Raw genomic sequence first — 20,482 nt, 5'->3', positions numbered from 1 at the left:
AGCAGCAACACAGGGGCCGCCATAGCCAACGAGGCCATCGCTCTCGCTAGGGCCTACATCCGCGAGCCTTCGCGAGGCCGAGTCACTGCCACCGGTTCCGAGGCACCCTGGTGGGAGCTCGCCGCCGCTGCCGCTCCCCTCGTCTTCCTGTCGCCATCACCGCCGCTGCCCTCGTCCTCCCGACGCCATCGCCGTTGTGCAGAAGAAGGCGGAAGGGGAGAGACTCAGCGAGATAAGAGGGAGAGAGAGAGAGAGAGAGAGAAAAGAGGGAGAAGGGAATAAGATAGAGGATGACAGATGAGTCCCACATGCTGGCTCGGTGTTTAGACTAGGTCAACGAGCCACGTCAGCGAAAGCCACCCTCAAAACCACCGAGGAAGTTATTTTGTACCGGTTTTAACAGTTGGATGTTCAAGATATATGGTATTGCGATTGAGGGGTACATATTAGATTAGACATATATTTGAGGGATTCAAAGTGAACTTATTTCTACACGAGTAGTTCGGTAATTCTGGTTCGACATGTGATCGATTCGGGATGTGCCTCAGTTGGGCCTCTAGCCCTCCACGGAAATAGGCCGAACTAGGCAGCAGTACGTAGAGCTTAAAGGGAAAAAAAGTACATACAAGGTCCCTCATCTTATCATCAGATTACAAAATCATCCCCACCGCAAAATCAGATGTATGCCATCATTTTGGGTCCTCAGGCGGTTTTGTCCAACGTGGTGGCTGATTTATCGCGGACCCATATGGCCCCGCATTTAAGGGTGACCACGTTGTCACCCCTTCTCTTTCCCATATTCTCTCCCTTCCACCTCTCTCTCACTCTTCTCATAATCTGGGCTGGCGGGGCGAGTCGGGAAAGGAGGTCTGTCGGCGTCTGCCGTGAGGCACCGCCGTAGCGACCAGCTATGGAGGGCGGCGGGTGGCAGGAGTGGAGCTAGGAGACGGCGGCCGGCGGGAGAGGACAGCCACCATGGCCTGCTGCGGGGGTGAAGGCGAGCACTGCGGCGGTGGGTCGCCACCCGTGGACGATGCCCGTGGGGAGGACCTGAACTCGCTCTGAGTCGTGGCTCCTTAGGGCGGTGACGTCCCGCACGAGGTCGGTGGTGGGCAGCATCCTTGATGTGGCATCGATGGAAGTGAACACCTTGAGGAGGAAGACAAGAGAGGGGAGGCGCAAGATCATGGACAAGCTCCGCTGCCGCTCTTCCCTGTCGGCTGCGCCGCGCGCCTCCAGTCTCCCCAGCTGTCGTCCGTCTTCGCTACCGAGCGTCGTCGCCGCTCTTCTCCGCTTCAGCTGCTGGTCGCGCCGCGCGCCTCTGATTCTCCCCGGCTGCCACCCATCTTCGCCACTGAATGCTACCGCCGCTCTTCTCCCCCATCGGCTGCCGATCATGCCGCGTGCCTTCAGTTCTCCCCCGGTCGCTGCCCGTTTTTGCCTCGAACTCGACAGACTCGAACCCCGGCGCCCCGACCTGCTCCCACATTGCCTGTTGTCGGCCGTTGGACCTTGTCCTCTCCCACTTCACCCCGCCGGCCTCCTCCCCACCCGCTAGCTGCCTTGCCCAGACGAGGAGGAGAATGAGTGAGAGAGGAGGAAGGGAGAGAAGGGGGGAAAGAGAGAGGGTGATAACGTGATCACCCTTATTTTTGGGGCCCACGCTAACTCAACCATCACGTTGAACAAAACTAGGGTCAAAACCGTCTGAGAACCTAAAGTGATCTGGTTTTATAAGCTGAGGGATGACATGTATCTAGTTTTACGGTTGTGGGATGATTTTGTCACCAATGACAAGAGGACGAACTATGTACTTTTTCCGAGCTTAAATTGGCCTGTAACGACTTCGGCCATGGACAAGTCGGCCCAGTGCTTTATCTAAATTCTAGGAGCAAAAAAGTTCACTTTACGTCCATATGGCGTCTACATAGCACTAAAAGCTCGTAGATGGTTTTTGGCTACGGAACACCGGCTTTGTAAGTTTGAGTGACGTGTTATATACTCCAGTATAGTATTGCAGTTTAAGGATAATTTGAACTCGACGAGTCGACGTTAAGATGAGGGACCTCAAGTGAACTTGTACCTATATATTTTCTCGATCGGTATACCGGCCCAAGTGGCTTCCGATGACGGCTATAAATAGGAACCAATTACTGGGCCTCTTTCTCCAGTAGCGCAGAAGGCCCTCTCCCTCATCTCGAGGCGGGAACCGCTCCCGAATATTCTAGAAGCTTCGGGAAGGGCGTCCCCCGCGCGTCGCCTCTCTGCTCTCCTCTCCACCCTCTCTTCATGGTTGCGTCGGCGGCGGCGGGGGCGAGCGGCGAGCCCCAGAAGAAGCTCCCCTCCTGGCCCTCGATGGTCCGCGACTTCGCCACCGACGAGTCCCACGGCGGTAAGCTAGTTCCGACCTGCCTCGCCGCGGGGCCGCCGCTGAGCTAGGCTGCTCCAGTGTTTCGCGTCATCGGCTAGGCTGATCCGTGGCCTCCGTGCAGAGCGCGGCATGTCCGTCCTGAAGCTGCGGCTCGACGGCGTGCGCTCTGCCTACGACGCGGCCGCGGCGGAGCTCGAGACCGCGAAGCGCGCGCGGGAGGACGCGGAGCAGGAGCTCGGCGGGAACCAGGTGCAGGTCGCCATCGCCGTGGTGTCCATCCACGGGCTCGAGGTCTCTACCTCTCTTCCTCATCTCTCCTCGATTACGGCCAGTTTCGCCTGATTCGATTGGGTTTATTTCGTTTCGGTGCGTTTAGGCGACGATCTCGCACCTCCAGGAGGAAATATCGCAGGTGCGCTCTGATCTGGACGCGCTTAAGGTCAGTAAATTTTGGGGTTTCATCTGCGGTTTGCAGTAATATTCGCTGTTCGATTTTTTTTTGTTTAAATGTGACGCGCTGATTTGCTTATGTTTCTGTAACATTGCAATTGGGAAATGGTGCTGCGCTCTTGGTGTTTGATATAATGTCTCCAAAAGGGCAAGGGAGACATTGAGAGGTGAGTACGGGAGTTTTGTTGATTGCCCTGCTGCTGGTCTATTGAATGCATTTTGGTGAATACTTGGTTGCAAACAGCTAAGACATGCAACTTGCTCCTTGCAGGGATGAGTTCATCAGCCAGATGGATCAGTTAAACACAAAGATAAGGTAAGCAATGTTTGTCCTGCCGTTGAATCTGTGAGGATTTTCGCATGTTGTATAGTTGCACATTGGATTTGCTACAACAGATGCTGCATCTCTTGCTTCTTTGCTTGGAGCCAGCTTGATACTCTAAAAACATATATGTTAGTCTGTATTAAAACCTTAGTTTAGGGCTTGGATAAGGGTATCAATGGATGTATTGTCTCGATCTCGAAATTCCTGATATGCATGAACTAAGGATCATAAGGGAATGAAAATGCTTCAGGTTTTTGTTACTGGGGGACTCGTGGTAATAACACCTACTTTCAGAATTCAGATGTTTCTTTTTTTTTCTTTTTTGGCATGGTTAGCACTCATTAGTATGGAGGTTGACTACCTATATGGAAGGATACTACCAAGTTGGTTTTGGTGCTTCCAAACAATTCAACAGTCAGTAGCACTGATTATTTGCTTTTTTATGTCCATTTGCATTTGCTTTGCTAGGTGAAAATTTTCTTATAAGACCTTCTTGTTGATTATCAAAAGGTAAACAATATTCGTCTTGTGCAGGAAGTTCCAGCAGATGGTTTCTGTAGAATTAAATGGTAAGAAGTGCTCTGAGCTGTCATCAGGAGAAGGTAAGCAAGGAAGTCACGATGCATACATAATGATGTCCCAGAATTGTGTTTGAAGTTGCATACATAAGTTTGTTACTGAGATGTTCACCTTTCCAGGCCAACAGGTCACGGATTGGAGTGAGGTCATTGAGTTAGAAGGTAGTTTCGAAGAGTTGAATGGAAATGTGAGCAATGCTGATTCTGAGAGGTCTCTCTTTGAAGAACAATATGAAAAAGACGATCATGATAAGGTTCATCTCTATTTCCCCCAAATGCTGCATCATATCTCAAAGAACACTTTGTACATGCAAATAATGATTATGAATAACCACATCTGGCATTTGAAAACATGGAGCTAAAAATACTTACTACTTTCTGGGGTATGCATCTGCTGATAAATCGCTATAACATGGGTTTTTAGAACATTTGGACTCTCATCATCTGCTTGTTGGCTTATCAACCGCAGCCAAAATTTGAAGTTTGAAACTTAATTTTAGAGTTGATATTGGGGTTTTTTCATTGTAGTTTATTTTTCAGCCTTGGCTTATTGAGATGGAGGGTTTTAGTAGTTCTTTATCTCGCACTAATCAAGAAGCTAGTGCTTAAGGAGTTATGTTTTTTGCATTGGTAAAAAAACTGAGTATTTTTGGCTTGGTTGCAGGTGACAGGCAAAGAATGTCACAGAAAAGGCTTTACCTTCCTCCGTTCCACAGGCAAGTTTGAGAGCAGCGATGAAGGCTCTACTTTTAGCGATGATGAGACCATTTTAGAGTTACTGCCGTTAGGACCATCCACTTCACGCATTTTGGTGGCATCCACTTCTGTCAACAATGGCCAAAATATATATGCCTCTGACCAGCCACTATCTACATTACCTCCACTTCCTGATTTGGAGATACCCCAAAGAAAGGGTCCCTTGTGTATTGATGGCGATGCCAATGAAAGTGACAATGATGATACAGCTACAACCAGCAGTCAGGGGTCCTACATTGAGCTTCATACCATTCAGGATGAGTATGTGATAGGAGGTCCTTCTTGGGAAGCAATGATTGCGCCAATTACTGGGCTCGCTCTAGAGGAGGAGGAGGAGTTGATGATAGAGGGTCAAATCTTACTGGCCAATGATCAGAAAGCGAACCGCCTCATCACTTTGTTTGATGAGGAGGAAAGAGCCATGGTTCGAATGCTAGCTGCTCTTGGACAGCCATTACTGACAATGGGGACGTTTCCAACATCAAGGAGTTTCCTACTCAACCTTCCCCTGATATTTGTTTGCAAGGAGAAGGACACAGAATGCTCCATCTGCAAAAGCACGCTTGCTACAAAATATAGATGTCATGTGCACGCCTCCCTTGTCAACACGTATTCCATATGCAATGCATACTGAAGTGGCTCTTGGCACAACATACCTGTCCAGTTTGCCGATATGAACTCCCAGTAAAAGACATTCAGGGGTAACAAAAGGTATGATTACTCTCCTCTGCATTCATCAACTTCAAGAAAGAAAGATAGGTTCCCAATCCACACATTAGACATGAAATGTCTCATACAGAAGTGATGCTCTAGTGCTAGTGGTAAAATCATTTGTTCTTGTTGTGTTTTAATTCAAACTGCATTAGGTACCTATGCTGTGTAGGAAGCCAATGGTTATTGTGATCCTTAGTGAAAAAACATAATGGTGCTGCCAGAAACTGTTACACTTTCATTATCATGGTACTAGTCCAGATTGTATTATTTGCTCCGCATAGCAGCTATTTGGGGTGAAATGCTTAGGAAAAATAAGATGGCATGATTACTTTGACACTTGTGGCAGATGAATTATGCTCTACACAAAGGATGGAAAAGTAACAGAGTATTAGAGTCCATTCCCATGAGCTAAAAATGAAGCGGGAAAAGTGATGCCAGTACTCTTCCTGATGTCCCATAAGTCCAAATTACTTTCTTCACCTTCTGAAATGATTATTGACTTGCCATGTAGGTACTCTTCTTTTGAATTGTGATACTCCCTTGCTAATCCTAGGATGTTTATGTCTTCTTTTGTAGGGTTTTACACATCAGTAGGCAACTACTTTGTTCCTGTAGTCTTATTATATGTACTTGTCTATATTGTAGGTTTGCTGATTGAACAGAAAGAAGTATCATGTACTAAGTAAGCCGACCAGTGCTAATCCAGGAGAATGCACTATCTGATGATAACTGGACATGCCAATAGAGTGCTGAACTGCTGATCAACTACTGCTTTTCTTGTCCAGTTTTTTCTGATGAAACTGCGATCTAGTATTTTCTTTGTTTGGTTTACCGTGTAAACATATTGATTATCTTCCTTGATCATGTCTTCATGATATACATTGCAACATGGCCTACTTATGACCTCCTGGGCATTGGCATGAAACTTTGAAAGTTCATGCATTTTGTTTCCCTTAGTATCAGCAAGATTATGGTCCAAAAATTACCTCTGGAGAATTGGCATCCTCATATTTAGCTTATATAGTGGCATTCGTTTATTTTTGAGTCGAATAGCATTATGAATATATTTGTTTCTTACTTGTCTCAGTTTTACACTGAAGACGTGTACCTCATGTTACCCGTCTCGCACACCGGACGTTGTGACAGCGACCTGCATCTTAAGCCATCTATGAAAAGAAATAAAGAATCAACCTTAAATTCATCTATGAAATCAGCGAGATAGCAAAAACTGGAAGTATTTGAAATAATTGAGTCTTGCCTTGATACGGAGTTGTTGATTTCGCAGGTTCGTCATCGTCAATGGCCATGTGATCTTGGCCCAGCACCTCCTCCTTTTCCTCCTATTCATCTGCTACCAGCACATCCTCCTATACCGATTTGTTGGCTTGTCGCACTTCCCCTACTACCACCTCTTTCGCCGCTACGTCGGAGCATGTCTTGTGCATATGGCAAGGAGCAAGAAGTCGTGGCGCAGGCCTTCTTGTTGCTGCTCACAGCGGTGGACTTGGTGCTGCTCGGTCCTCCAATCCTCGTTGAAGTCAGCACAGGCCTGGATCTCCATCCCGGCTCAGCATGGCCAAATCCGGCTTCTCTAGCGGCGATGCTGAGAGAGGACTCAGAGGAAGAGGAGGCGGGCGCGAGCGCACGTCGGCGAGAGTGAGGGGGACGGGAGGGGATTCAGCAGCGGTGGCCGACGGCGACGGGAATCGCCATCGCGGAGTAGCCGGGAAGGGAGGTGGCTCATTATATGAGGGGCGCAAGGGTTTGGAGAGACTGCGCGAGTGCGAGGTAGGGACGCAGGGTGTGGGCCGGTGTGGCCCGATCCAAGCCGTTTCGCAAGTGGACCGGTTCGCAAGTGTAACCGGTGCATTTAAAAAAAAAGGAATAAGTTCACCGGAGATTACTCAAGTTACCAGCAAGATTTTTTTAAGTCCTTTAACCATAAAATCAGAAATCTTCACCCCTAAACTATACAAAACGGTCTAATTTAGGTCCCATGATAGTATATATGCCTGGTTTCGCTGATGTGGCATCATAGTTAGCAAAAATAATAAAATAAAAATGCGGGGCCCACATGTCAGTGAGAGAAAATAATTTGGGCCCCGCTTCTCCATTTTCCTTTATTTTTCTCTTCTCTTCTCAACTTCTCACGCGCAGGCGGGCAGATGCGGGTGTGCGGCCGACGGCGGAGCGGGCGCGGCGGCGAGCGCAGCGGGCGCTGCGGCGCGCGGGGAAGAAGCGGGAGAGGGGGAGTGGAGGCGGCCGGCGCCAGAGAAGGGGAGAGAGTCGGCCGGCGTGACCGCCTCTCCCCATCCGGAGATGCGGCGGAGCTGCCCCAATGGTGGAGCCTCTATAGTCTCTCCCCTCCACCACCCGCCGCGATGTCTTCCGCTGCTCCGCCGCTGCCGCGCTCACCGGCGGCGACGCCCGACTCGACGGCGTCAACTGCCCGGACGCGCGTGGTCCGTGCGCCCTCACGACCGCCGCGGGCGCCACGCCGCCGGAGTGGGCGGAGCGCCGCCCCGCCGTGTCCGTGGACTACGACCGGGGCCAGCGCGAGGCCCGCGCCGAGGTGGAGGGCGTGGGCGCCGTGGCGTTCCCCGCGCGCCACCGCCTGCGCGTGGAGGGGAGCCGGTGGCAGCGGGACTGGAAGGTGTTGGAGGCCGCCGCGCGCGTGCTCGCGATCCCGCGCGCCGAGGCCGGCGCTGTCGACGCCGTGCTCAACTGCTGGGCCGGCCGCTTCGCCCGCGGCAACTTCCCTCTCCTCATCCGCGTAAGGGCATCATCCCACGCTCTGAAGTATTTCATGAATTGAATTGCTGTGATATACATCGATGTGGTTGCCATGGTTGCGTTCTTATGATTTGCCATCACGCAAGTTATCGATTGCTTGAAATTACGAAAAGCGTCAACAATTCTATCAATCTAGCTGTGTTGTTCATTCAACAGCCGACTCCGCTCTCAGCCGCTGCCGCGGCGACTGCTGTATCTCTCCCCACTGCGCCGGAAGCCGCGCCCGCTCCGCCGTCACCGCACACCCACGTCTACCCGCGTGTGAGAAGTTGAGAAGAGAAGAGAAAAAGAAAAGAAAAAAAGAGATGTGGGCCCACATCATTTTCTCTCACTGACATGTACTGACATGTGGGCCCTCACATATTTATTCTATTATTTTTTTCTAACTAGGATACCACGTCAGCAAAACCAAAACCAGACATATATACTGCCTTAGGACCTAAATTAGACGGTTTTGTATAGTATAGGGGTGAAATTTTCTAATTTTGTGGTTAAGGGACCTCAAAAAACCTCGCTGTTAAGTTGAGGGACCTCCGGTGAATTTATTCCCCAAAAAAAACACCACGGACGGAAAATTAGCGCAGCGATTAGCTCGTATGGATGAAAAATTAGTGCGGATTAACAGTCGAAAAATTTTGTGACGATTGGAAAGTTGCAGATTTTTTAATTAGTTAAGATTATTACTAGCAAAGATGTCCGTGCGTTACAACATATGAAATTAAATTTATTTTCTATGTGTACTTTGTGTTGTGCACCAAAAAATAAGTAGGGCCATGTTTAGATCCGAAATATTTCTTCAAACTTCCAACTTTTCCATCACATCAAAACTTTCCTACACACACAAACTTCCAACTTTTCCGTCACATCATTTCAATTTCAGCCACACTTTCAATTTTAGCGTGAACTAAACACACCCTAGGTTCAATAGGGCAAACCTCAACCATGGCGGTGCCGCGGCGGAGGGAGCAAAAGGAATACTAATGAGTGGGTACGCACACCCCTATTCAGATCGGGGGCTGCCTTGCTTGGCCCTACTAAGCACACCAGCTTGCTTGGCCCTACTAAGCACACCAGCTCCCCATCCAAAACCATCCTCATTCATTCTTGAGTAAATTTCACAAAACTACATGTTTTATGGTTCAAGTTGTAGAAAACCACATACATTTTGACACTTGCCACTTAAGTACATATATTTTGGGAGTTTAGTTTCACAAAACCACACTATCGATGAATGGATTCACCCGTGATATGATGTGGTTGTTTCATCTAGTATGAGGACGTGGCATCATATTAATTTCGTGCAATGGCTGGTAATAGGATGCCATGTCCTCGTCCTAGGTGAAACAACCACATCATCTCGCGGGTAAATCTATACATCGATAGTGTAGTACTACACAACCAAAATATATGTACTCAAGTGCCAAGTGTCAAAGTGCGTGTGATTTTCTGCAACTTGGACCACAAAACATGTAGTTTTGTGAAATTTACTCTTCATTCTTTATTTCTGTTGTTTCATCTTCCCTCTTCCCTCTGGGATCATATATATAATCGTAAATTTTAGAAAACCACATATACTATGGTCCAAATTACATAAAATCATAGAAATTTTGGCTTGTGACACATAACCTAGGTATTATGATACTAAAGTTTCACAAACCACAATATTAATCATTTTAAATTTGATCTAATACATATTTGAGTTGTACAATCACATCTCAAATTTATGACAAATTATCCATCGTATTAATGTTACATCTATTTTATAAAATTTTGATATAGAAATATGTCAAAATAGTTAATGATATGGTTTTATGAAACTTTAGGACCATAATTCCCTGAGTTATGTGTCACATGTCAAAATTCCTATGGTTTTATGTAACTAGAAAAAAAATGCCCGTGCGTTGCAACGGGTGAAGTCTATTTTAATTTTATTATTGTTATATGGTTTAGTAAAGATAAAATTCACTGTGGAAGTTCGCTTGGATATATATTTTTAGAAAATCATGAGCTGTAGTTAGGAGTTCGATCGTCTCAAGTTAGTATGCGAGTTTTTTAAAACAGATTTCTTATATGATTTCTTCTGTATTTGCCAAAAGTGAACGATCTTAAAAACCGACTCAAATACGGATATGTATTTCCAAAAGCAAACGAATTTAAAAACCGACTCATACACGGATGACGTACCAAAATACCGGCAAAAATATCTTTGATTTTTATAATAGTAGAGATTTGAATCATATTAGGTGGGGTTTTATGAAATTTAGTGCTATTTTTCTTATAACCCTAAGTTGTCTGCCTTACATAAACTTGCATTCAGTTACAGCACTGTTTATATCTTTTGATTCGCTCTAGTGGAATGAATAGACCAGTACTGCAATATATTATAAATTATAAACAAGGGGTTAGGGTGGCATATCACAAATTTTGCAAAATTTGTGTGGCTTGGTTCAAATTGTCCCTATAAACAACCACAGCTTCGATCTCGGTTTGGTTTTAACTGTGAGGATTATGCTTGAATTTTGTTTACTTTTTTGTCTAGAGTTTGATTAATTACTGAAGCCGCTGCCCATCACCTAAAAGAATTACAGAAACCTGAATTTTCATCACCTAAAAGAATTACAGAAACCTGAATTTATTGGAGTATGTGGAGTTTGATTGCAATCATAAATCTGTTCTTGTTGCATCGCGCAGGCACTTTTGCTAGGCCACTTAAAATTTATTATTTCCTTTTTGTCATGCACATGTTTTTGTTTTCTGAAATTGCTTAGCTCCTCGGTACATTATTCCGTTCGATACGGCCCTGTGACATCGGATGTTTGACGCTAATTTAGAGTATTAAACATAGATAATTACAAAACACATTCCATAACCTTGAGCTAATTCGTAGCCTAATTAATCCATGATTAGCCTATGTGATGCTACAGTAAACATTTGCTAATTATGGATTAATTAGGCTTAAAAAATTCGTCTCGCGGATTAGCTCTCATTTATGAAATTAGTTTTTTACTAGTTTATATTTAATACTTTAAATTAGTGTCTATACATCCGATGTGACAGGAGGGCCACTCACTTGTTGTCAGTTGTCACCTCAGAGAATCACCAAACGGCAAAACGTAGGGACGAATCTCCTTCGGTGAGTCTGCACACACATCTTCGCCACTTCGCGATGTCAGGCGTGGGGCGGGCCCAGGATTTTCAACTTGGGTATTCGAAATTGGAAGAGATATTTTTTTCCAACACAAAGTCTAATAGTTGTATAATATATAATGGTATAAGCATGATGCGTGTCTTTCATAGGAAGGGAGCTGACTCCCGCTCCCTTCCGTCCATCAGGGATTTATTCAAAACCTGAAATCGAGTTGAGTTGAATGGGGTTCAAGTCAACTAGATGAAATGTTTCTTCGTAGTGAGCGAACGAGTTGTAAAGTCATAGATTCATAGAATTGACCATAAATTAAATATGTTAAGCATATTTTAAAGTACAGTACTAAAGTATTAATTGACAAAACATGTCAAATTTATAAAGCATAGAAAATGGAAAAATGATAAGAAATCTTACAATTTAGAGAGACTTTTCGTTTCTTGATATTTTGAAAATAAGTGACGATGTCTTTATCCTTCACTTTCCTCTTCATGTTTCAAACCTACAAAACAACACTACGGTCTTCTAATTTAAGTATTAACCATGCTAACTCTGCTAAATATGTGCACTAACTCTGCTACAAAGCCTCACAAATCAGTGAATCACAAGTTTCAAAGTTCAATTGTTCATCCATAAACCATGAACCATCCCTGTATGGCTGGATTCAAATCCTAAATAAAATGAACCATCCTGGATTCAACTAGGAACTATAAATCCGAAACTCCTAAATCCTATTCGAACCTAATTACCAAAATGTTCCTAACCAGTTTTACCTTCATCTGGGTCCAGCCGTCTGGGCGTTTGGCGCGGTGGAGTGGTGGAGAGGACAGAGGAGGCCGGAGCACGGAGCGCGGCTGCGTGGGCACTTGGGCGCCACAGCCCACAGGGGCGGCGGCGCGTGGGCGCCATAGGGGATGGGCGGATGGCGCCCTTCGCGGCAGGCGGCAGCCCGGGGGCGCGGGCGTGGCCACTGGGTAGCCGTGGAGCTGCAGCAGCTTGGCAGCCAGCTGGGCGCCGCCGCCATCGGGGTTGGGAGGCGATGCTGCGACCCCGACGCGCCTCCGCTAGTCCGCTGTCGCTGTGCCCGTGCGCCGTCGGGAGTCGGGAATCAGGGTCGGGAGGCCGCCAGGGAGAAGATCGAATGGGAAGGAGAGGTTAGGGTTTCATTATTCCCTTTTGCTGATATGGGCTATTGGGCCAATGGGCCGACCAGCCGAGGAGAGGACGGAGGTGGGATGGGATGGTGCTAAGTCGGGCTTCTCTGAAGAAACAAGTCTATTTTACATATTTTTTTTCATATACATATGAAATATATATTACATATATGAATTTTTTTTTGTCAAAAATTTTGGGTATTCAACTGAATACCCATGAATCATGGTGGACCCGCCCTCCGCGTGGCATGCTGGCGGGTGATAGACAAAGCCGATGATGGCGCGCGACGACACCCAGTCATGTTAAATAAAGCAGCCGGATGGAGTAGGGTATTACACCTCTGGCTGAACCTGTATTGTATTCAGCTGATCTAGAGAAGACAACTACACCAACACGAAACACACAAGTAGGGTATTACACCTCTAGCTAAACCTATATAATTCCCGATCTAGGGAAGACAACTAAACCATTACAAAACACAGGAGTAGGATATTGCATCTTTGGATGAACCTGTATTGTATTTAGCTGATCTAGGGAAGAAAACTACACCAACGCAAAACACAGGACTAGGCATTACACCTCCGGCTGAACCTATATAATTCCTTATCTAGGGAAGACAACTAAACCAATACAAAACACACAGGAGTACAATATTATACCTCTGGCTGAACCTGTATTGTATTCAACTGATCTAGGGAAGACAACTACACCAACATAAAACACAGGAGTAGGGTATTACACCTTTGGCTGAACCTGCATAATTCCTGTGTCTCCCTAGTCGGAGCTCGGGTCCCGCAGATCCGATCTTGCTTTGATCTCTTTCTACGTCATGCACTAATCTAGGGAAGACAACAAAACACAGGAGTAGGGTCCCGCCGTGCACTGATCTAGGGAATACAACAAAACACAGGAGTACACTGATCTAGGGAAGACAACAAAACACATTTCTACGCCGTGCACTGATGTAGGGAAGACAACAAAACACTAACACATTTCTAAGCCGTGCACTGATCTAGGGAAGACAACAAAACACTGGATCTTGCTTTGATCTCTTTCTACGCCGTGCAATGATCTTCTCTTTCTACGTCGTGTACTGATCTAGGGAAGACAACAAAACACAGGAGTAGGGTCTTGCAGATCCGATCTTGCTTTGATCTCTTTCTACGCCGTGCACTGATCTAGGGAAGACAACAAAACACAGGATCTTGCTTTGATCCCTTTCTACGCCGTGCACTGATCTTCTCTTTCTACGTCGTGCACTGATCTACGCCATGCACTGATCTTGGGAAGACAACAAAACATAGGAGTAGGGTCCCGCAGATCCGATCTTGCTTTGATCTCTTTCTACGCCATGCACTGTTCTAGGGAAGACAACGAAACACAGAATCTTGCTTTGATCTCTTTCTACGCTGTGCACTGATCTAGGGAAGACAACAAAACCTGATTTAGGGAAGACAACAAAACACAAGGGAAGACAACAAAACCTGATTTAGGGAAGACAACAAAACACAGGAGTAGGGTCCCGCAGATCCAATCTTGCTTTGATATTTTGATCTCTTTATTTCTACGCCGTGCACTGACCTTGGGAAGACAACAAAAACATAGGCGTGCAAGCAGATCCGATCTTGCTTTGATGCACTGATCTACTTTGTTATCTTTCTACGCCGTACACGCCGTGCAAGCAGATCCGATCTTGCTTTGATGCACTGATCTAGGGATCTGATATTGCTTTGATGCACTGATCTAGCTGATCTAGGGAAAACAACAAAAACATCTTGCTTTGATGCACTGATCTAGGCCCGTTGTCCGAGCAATCGCTCGCTCGACAGCATGGTTCCAAACTTTATCAGTGTTAGTAGCCTCTGGCAAACCTCCTATTTAATCTAGTGCTGCCCAAGCTAGATAAGTGAGGTGGTATTATTCGTGCTACAATGCTCGGTTGCTACATGTCGCGCAGTACTGTGCTGGGTTGCTACTCCTCTGCTCCGTGGGCTGGCTGCTGGGCTATGTTTGTTTTTTTGTTGGGCCGGTCTGCTTCTGCTTTGGCCGAGCTACTTGCCAGCTTCCTCTTTTTATTTGCAGAGCGTTAGGATGTGTTTGGATAATGGAAAATAGGGGGTGAGATTGGGATTGGGAAATGAATGAAGGGTTAGGATTAAATGGAAAAGGGAGAATGAATGGTTAAGATTTAAAGATGGGTGGGAAATCATTTCCCTTTCCCATTTGCCAAACACTCCCTTAGAGATCGCTGTCACGTGTCTGGACTCGCGGATTAGAGCAAGTACAATAGCAGGCTATAAGCCAGCTGCAAATATATTTTAAGTAGATAAATGAGAAGAGAGAAGGGCAGCGAGCTACAGATTTGTAGCTAGCTGTAGTACGGACTCCAAGACGCAGTGTGTGTATGACAAGTGGGACCAGATATTAATAGTGTAGTATATAACTATTGTATAAATGAGCTGTTAGATTGGCTATAAATGAATTAGAGCTAGTAGTTAGCTATACTATTAAACTTGCTCTTAGTGGTGAAATATCGCGTGGGCCCATGTTTTAATGACGGATGAAAAATTAGCTTATTTTTTAATTAAAAAAGTAGGTATAGGTATAGGTGTAGGTATAGATTAAGATAAGATAAGATTAAAATAAGATTTTACATTAGCTGATTAGCAGGGCTTTTGCCTTGATATTTGTACTGCCCAATGACGACTTGACGAGCGGGGCAACGGGGAACATGGGCCAGCGAGTCGGAGTACGACTCCTGTTCGCAACCCCGAGGGGGGCACCGACTTCTGGGCTTCTGGCGTTCACGCGGAATGCTGGAAGTGGAAACCGACTCGGGCTCGTACCGGTCATCCTTCTCTATAAATCTGGGGTTCGTGCCGCCTCGTCGACAATCGCCCATCCAAATCCAGCGCAACGCAACGATCAGACGAGACGAGAAGAGAAGATAGACCGGCCCTTCATCAGTCAAAAGAGTTAGAGAGATGGTGGCGGCGATGATGATCTCGCCGGAGGACGTTCCATACGAGGAGGACGTCCTGCGCGAACCGTTCCGGCTACGGTGCTGGACGCGCTACCTGTCGGCCATCCGCTCGGCGCCGCTGGCGAAGCGCTCGGTCATCTACGAGCGCGCTCTGCGGGCTCTCCCGGGCTCCTACAAGCTGTGGCACGCGTACCTCACGGAGCTCGCCGACGCCGCGCGCGCCATGCCCGTCGCCCACCGCGCCCACGCCGCCCTCAACTCCGCCTTCGAGCGCTCGCTCGCCGCGGGCATGTCGCGGATGCCGCGCGTGTGGCACATGTACTTCTCGGCTCTCCTCGACCAGCGCCTCCTCACCCGCGCTCGCCGAGCCCTCGACCGCGCGCTCCGCTCGCTGCCCGTCACGCAGCACCACCGCATGTGGCCGCTCCTCCTCCGCCTCGCCTCCCTCCCCGGCTGCCCCGTTCCCACCGCCATCCGCGTCCTCCGCCGCCACCTCCAATTCGACCCCGCCCACGCCGAGCACTTCATCGCCTTCCTTGTCTCCGCTGGCCGATGGCGAGAAGCCGCTGATCACCTCGCCGCGGCCGTCAACGATGACTGCTTCGTCTCGGCCAAGGGCAGGACCAAGCGCCAGCTCCTGCTCGATCTGTGCCACCTGCTCGCGCAGCACCCGGAGGAGGTCGCCGGGCTACCGGTCGACGCCATACTCCGCGGCAGCGTACGCAGGTTCCCCGACGAGGCCGGCGCGCTGTGGACGTGTTTGGCCGGCCACTACGCGCGGGTGGGTCTCCACGGCAAGGCAAGGGACGTGTTCGAGGAGGGCGTCGCCACGGCGACCACCGTCAAGGACTTCCGGTTGGTGTTCGAGGCGTACCTGCACTTCGAGAACGCCATGATTGACGTGGAGCTCGGGGAGCACGGCGACGCAGAGGAGAACACTCTCGGTCAAGGCTGCTGGCTGGCCGACCGCGACGACGGCGACATGGCGCTCGCGAGGCTCGAGCGGCTTCTGGAACGCCGGCCGGAGCTGCTCAACCGCGTGCAGCTCAGGCAGAACCCGCACGACGTGCAGGCGTGGCACGCGAGGGCCAAGCTGTTCGACGAGGACCCCGCGAGGAAAGTAGCCACCTACGTCGAGGCCGTCAAGACCGTCGACCCGGCGAAGGCGACGGGGAAGCCGCCGCCGCACACGCTCTGGCTCGCGTTCGCCAAGATGTACGAGGACCGCGGCCTCCTCGACAGCGCGCGGGAGGTGTTGCGGAGAGCCACGCAGGCGAGCTTCAAGGCGGCGGACCACCTCGCCGCCGTTTGGTGCGAGTGGGCGGAGATGGAGCTGAGACAGCACAATGCCAACAGGGCCATCGAGCTCATTCGGCAGGCGACGTCAGAGCCGTCGCTCGAGGTCAGGAGGCAGGTCGCCGCCGGCGTCGGCGAGACCGTCGTCCAAACAAAGCTGCATCGGTCTCTCAAGCTGTGGTGCTTCTACGCCGACCTGATGGAGACGCACGGGTCGCCGGAATCCACCTGCGCCGTGTACGATAGGATGCACGAGCTAGGGATCATCACGCCGCTGCTGGTGCTCCGCCATGCTTCCCTCCTCCAAGAGCACAAGCGATTCGAGGACGCGTTCCGTGTCTACGAGCGCGGCGTCAGGACGTTCAAGTACCCGCACGACGAGGCAATATGGGCGGCGTACCTGACAAAGTTCGTCGAGAGGCACGGCGCGAGCAAGCCGCAGCGGGTGAGGGACCTGTTCGACGACGCCGTCCGGCATGCGCCGGCGGAGAAGAAGGCGGCCGTGTACATGCAGTACGCGAGGTTCGAGGAGGACTTCGGCCTCGCCAAGCGTGTCCTGAAGGTGTACGAGGAGGCCGCGGCCGCCGTCCCCGGCGGCGACAAGCTCGCCGTCTACGAGGCGTACGTCGCACGGGCCACCGCGCTGTTCGGCGTACTCAAGGCGAGGGAGATATACCACCAGGCCATCCTCCACGGCGGCGGCCTCCCGGACGCGGACGCCAGGGTGCTCTGCCTCCAGTTCGCCGACCTCGAGATTGGCCTCGGCGAAGCCCACCGTGCACGGGCGCTGTACGTCTACGCCTCCGGCTTCACCGACCCGACGGCTCACCCCGACTTCTGGAGGCGGTGGAACGACTTCGAGGTGCGTCACGGCGACGAGTGCACGTTCCGGGAGATGCTCCGCGTCAAGAGAACCGTGGCGGCCGCCAACGCCGGAGCCGGCGCCGTGGCGCAGCTGGCCGAGCAGGTCCTCGCCGACGACGCCATGGAACAGATGGACGCGGCGGTGGCGGCGCCGAAGAGGCCTCTGCTTGCGTGTGCCGCTCAGCAAGCCGATCATGCCAGCGGCTTCGACGAGGAATGCAAGAGAAGGCGTCTAGTATATGTATAGGGGCTACGGACTTTGCAAATTGTAATATATGTATTGTGCTTACTTATTATATTGTATTCTAAAATTTTTTGAGCAATCGGTCATCAGCTAGAGCTCCTCTGTTACTAAGTTTTCTTATGAGATCTACCAAGTTCGAACAAATTAAACATTTTTATTTTTGAAAATTTTCTTCGGTTTAATGCCCACACACGTTTATTTGCAGAATTTTTTTTATTTTTTATTTTTTTTATTAAAAGTTTTACAAAAATAATTTTCCATTTTGAAAATTGACGGAAGTACTCGCCTACCGCCCTCTGGGAAGGCGATTTTTAAAAATCGCCCTCCCAGAGGGCGGCGAAAATGACGTGGCAGACGGCCGTTCGCTCTCGGGCGACGGCCGTCAACGAAATTTGCAGGCGGCCCCCTTGCCGCCCTCCGCGAGGGCGATTTTGTACTGTGCGGGGGGCCGCCTGCAAATGGGCGGCGAGGGGGGGCATGGAATTTTGCAGGCGGCCCCCTTGCCGCCCTCCGCGAGGGCGATTTTGTACTGTGCGGGAGCAAATGGGCGGCGAGGGGGCATGGAATTTTGCAGGCGGCCCCCTTGCCGCCCTCCGCAAGGGCGATTTTGTACTGTGCTCTATATTTTTGTATAAATATCAATAGTTATCAAATCTTTTTATATTGAAAACTATACAAGATTAAAATCTCCAAGACTGGTAAAATACAATTTTATTATTTTTTAGGGCATATTTGGATTGTTACCGTACAAATATTTTATTAATTTTTAGGGCATATTTGGATTGTTAGTGCCAAATTTTTCTTCACGACCAAATATTTGGTAAGGTAAAATTGCATTTGATCATATTTGGTTTGCTGCCAAAATGTAAAATTGTAGTGAAGAATGTTCTACATAATCTCAAATCTAGATTACGTATTATCAATGAATAGGCTTCCATTTTCGTGTGTTGTGTGCTAGTGGGAAAGAAGATATGAAGAGGTTGCCTTCAGATTGTCAATTATATAGCGTCGTTTTCACTGCAATATATGTGAACTCAATGAGATACATTATTCATTAGATGTGACAAGACGATCACGCGTGGGCGTGATTCACTTTATGTAAACAGGCAGCGCCGAAAGTTGATAGTGATAACTCGAGCTGCCGCTTTTCATGTGTGCTGTTGTAGACTGTGCGCGCTACTGGATCTGACACTACCGTGCAGCGCCGAAAGTGTGTTGTCGTGAGCATAAGTTGTTCTAGCACCATATGAATGAAAAGAACTATGTAGACGAGACAAACACAAGTAGTACTGCAGTAGTAATAGCAAAAGTAGTACTGCTTTACAAGTTTGTAAGCCAAAAGAAACAGTCACATAAGGACTGAAGAGGTAGAACACTACTGACGAGGCCTCTTACCCCTGTCCCTCCTACCCTGCGCCCTAATGTGCCCGTGGGAGTACGTGAGTTGGTCCGGGGGTACGGCACGGCCAACCCGTCCTGCCTGTACAGGTGTGACCTCTGGCTGCTCCTGAGTGTGCGCCTCTGGAGCTCCTCCAAGCTGAGAGGAGCCTAGTACGTCGTGGTGGTCTGCACCGTGCAAGTCGTCGTCGTAGAACTGGCTAGTAGGACCAGTCCTACCGGCGTGAGACGAAGAGGCCCCAGTACCGAAGATCCCGGCTGCAAATCCTGCTGGACAAGGACCATCAGTTTCGTACAGGTATTTAACAGTATTAATAAAAAGTAAAGTACCGTGTGGGCGAGGGATCGACGCTCCGTGAGAGGAAGAGCTGGCGAACGCGCTCGAAGAGGTGGCGAACGCCCCTGCGGAGCTCGTGGAAGCGCCGGTCGTGCCTGCGAACGCGCTCGAAGGCAGACGAGGTCCTGCGATGAGGAAACGTGCAGTTAAAACATGGTGACATAATCGTGCAAAAGCTGAAACAAAAATGAACTAATATCTGGGCTGAACTGTACCGTGCGAAACCGGTGCTGTAGGTCGCACTGATCCGAAGCTAGGGGCGCTCGAAGGCAAACGAGGTCCTGCGAGGATGGATCATCAAGTTACGACGGGGTGATGTTTTCGTACAAAAACAGAAACAAAACTTAAGAAACCTCTGGGCTGAGCAGTACCGTGCGAAATAGGTGCCGTAGGTCGAGGTCCTGCTCCGACGGTAGGCGCGCGAGGCCGTAGTTGTACCGGACCAGCTGGAGGTACGACGTCCACGGCGCTGCGACAGGAGAAGACGCGCATGACCGCACGCATCTTCTCCTACATCCGGTCGAAGGTCACCCTCTGCTCAACGTCAGTCAAGTGCAAACCTCTGTTCAACCTCACTTGGACTGCGGTGATATCGGCACTGATATCCCGTGCGGCATCAGCCTATGCAAGATGGAAATAACAAATTCAGTAGTTGTCCTATATTATGCAAGATAAATGAAATAATTGTAAGAAGTAATACAAATTGGATGTACCGCCACGAAGTAGTCTCGGTCCGAACACTCATTACATCACAACAGCATTTTATTTCCTAAATCGAAAGCATTGTTACACCATGGAATCGCCTGCTGCGCGACGACGCCTTGGCCTTGCGCGCCTGCTTGTTGTTCCTTCACCAGGTGGTCGCCTACCATCACTTGCCTGTCCAGATGGACTAGCATCTGCGCCGCTTGGAACTTCTGCATTCTTCGGGCATTTCTTGTAAGTATGGCCGCGCAGATCACACTTGCTGCAGCGTAAAGTCATCCCACCTGCTTCTGACTCATCCATATCATTTCTGATGCGTCTAGTTTGGCGTCGACCCTTTTTCACCCTTAACTTAGATGGATCTGGAATAT

The 20,482-nt window shown here is 49.0% G+C and overlaps 1 protein-coding gene, 2 long non-coding RNA genes and 1 pseudogene across 4 annotated transcripts; 2 read left to right on the top strand and 2 right to left on the bottom strand.

The window, feature by feature from the left end:
• The first annotated feature begins 2,169 nt into the window (after positions 1-2,169).
• Positions 2,170-6,190, top strand: LOC107277321 (uncharacterized). Of its 2 annotated transcripts, XM_015786244.3 has the most exons (10): positions 2,170-2,392; positions 2,493-2,662; positions 2,748-2,810; positions 2,969-2,988; positions 3,093-3,137; positions 3,681-3,748; positions 3,845-3,978; positions 4,389-5,191; positions 5,541-5,701; positions 5,840-6,190. In XM_015786244.3, exons 1-8 carry the CDS (start codon positions 2,290-2,292, stop codon positions 5,112-5,114), a joined length of 1,329 nt encoding a protein of 442 aa, XP_015641730.1. In that variant the 5' UTR covers positions 2,170-2,289; the 3' UTR covers positions 5,115-5,191; positions 5,541-5,701; positions 5,840-6,190. The 2 variants fall into 2 exon arrangements, with proteins under 2 accessions (XP_015641730.1, XP_015641733.1); XM_015786247.3 differs by lacking the exon at positions 5,541-5,701 and having other exon boundaries at positions 5,840-6,097.
• Positions 6,191-6,204: 14 nt separating this feature from the next.
• Positions 6,205-6,910, bottom strand: LOC136357143 (uncharacterized). The gene is made up of 2 exons (XR_010742252.1): positions 6,453-6,910; positions 6,205-6,360 (listed from the first exon to the last, which is right to left on the bottom strand). It is a non-coding gene; the product is annotated as an uncharacterized lncRNA (long non-coding RNA).
• Positions 6,911-14,530: 7,620 nt separating this feature from the next.
• Positions 14,531-17,776, top strand: LOC107275595 (uncharacterized; annotated as a pseudogene).
• A 1,243-nt stretch (positions 17,777-19,019) lies between these two features.
• Positions 19,020-19,899, bottom strand: LOC136357133 (uncharacterized). The gene is made up of 4 exons (XR_010742228.1): positions 19,778-19,899; positions 19,622-19,687; positions 19,400-19,531; positions 19,020-19,336 (listed from the first exon to the last, which is right to left on the bottom strand). It is a non-coding gene; the product is annotated as an uncharacterized lncRNA (long non-coding RNA).
• Between the last annotated feature and the right edge of the window lie 583 nt (positions 19,900-20,482).

This window comes from Oryza sativa, chromosome 6, assembly GCF_034140825.1.
Source record: "Oryza sativa Japonica Group chromosome 6, ASM3414082v1".
Lineage (NCBI taxonomy): Eukaryota > Viridiplantae > Streptophyta > Magnoliopsida > Poales > Poaceae > Oryza > Oryza sativa.
This window is presented reverse-complemented; position numbering and strand designations above follow the sequence as displayed.

Bases quoted from the DNA above. Each gene is read 5' to 3' on its own strand.
- LOC107277321 (XM_015786244.3), top strand. From the start codon at position 2,290: ATGGTTGCGTCGGCGGCGGCGGGGGCGAGCGGCGAGCCCCAGAAGAAG. The intron at 2,989-3,092 runs GTGAGTACGGGA...TGCTCCTTGCAG, and splicing joins GGCAAGGGAGACATTGAGAG to GGATGAGTTCATCAGCCAGA. The intron at 3,979-4,388 runs GTTCATCTCTAT...GCTTGGTTGCAG, and splicing joins AAAAAGACGATCATGATAAG to GTGACAGGCAAAGAATGTCA.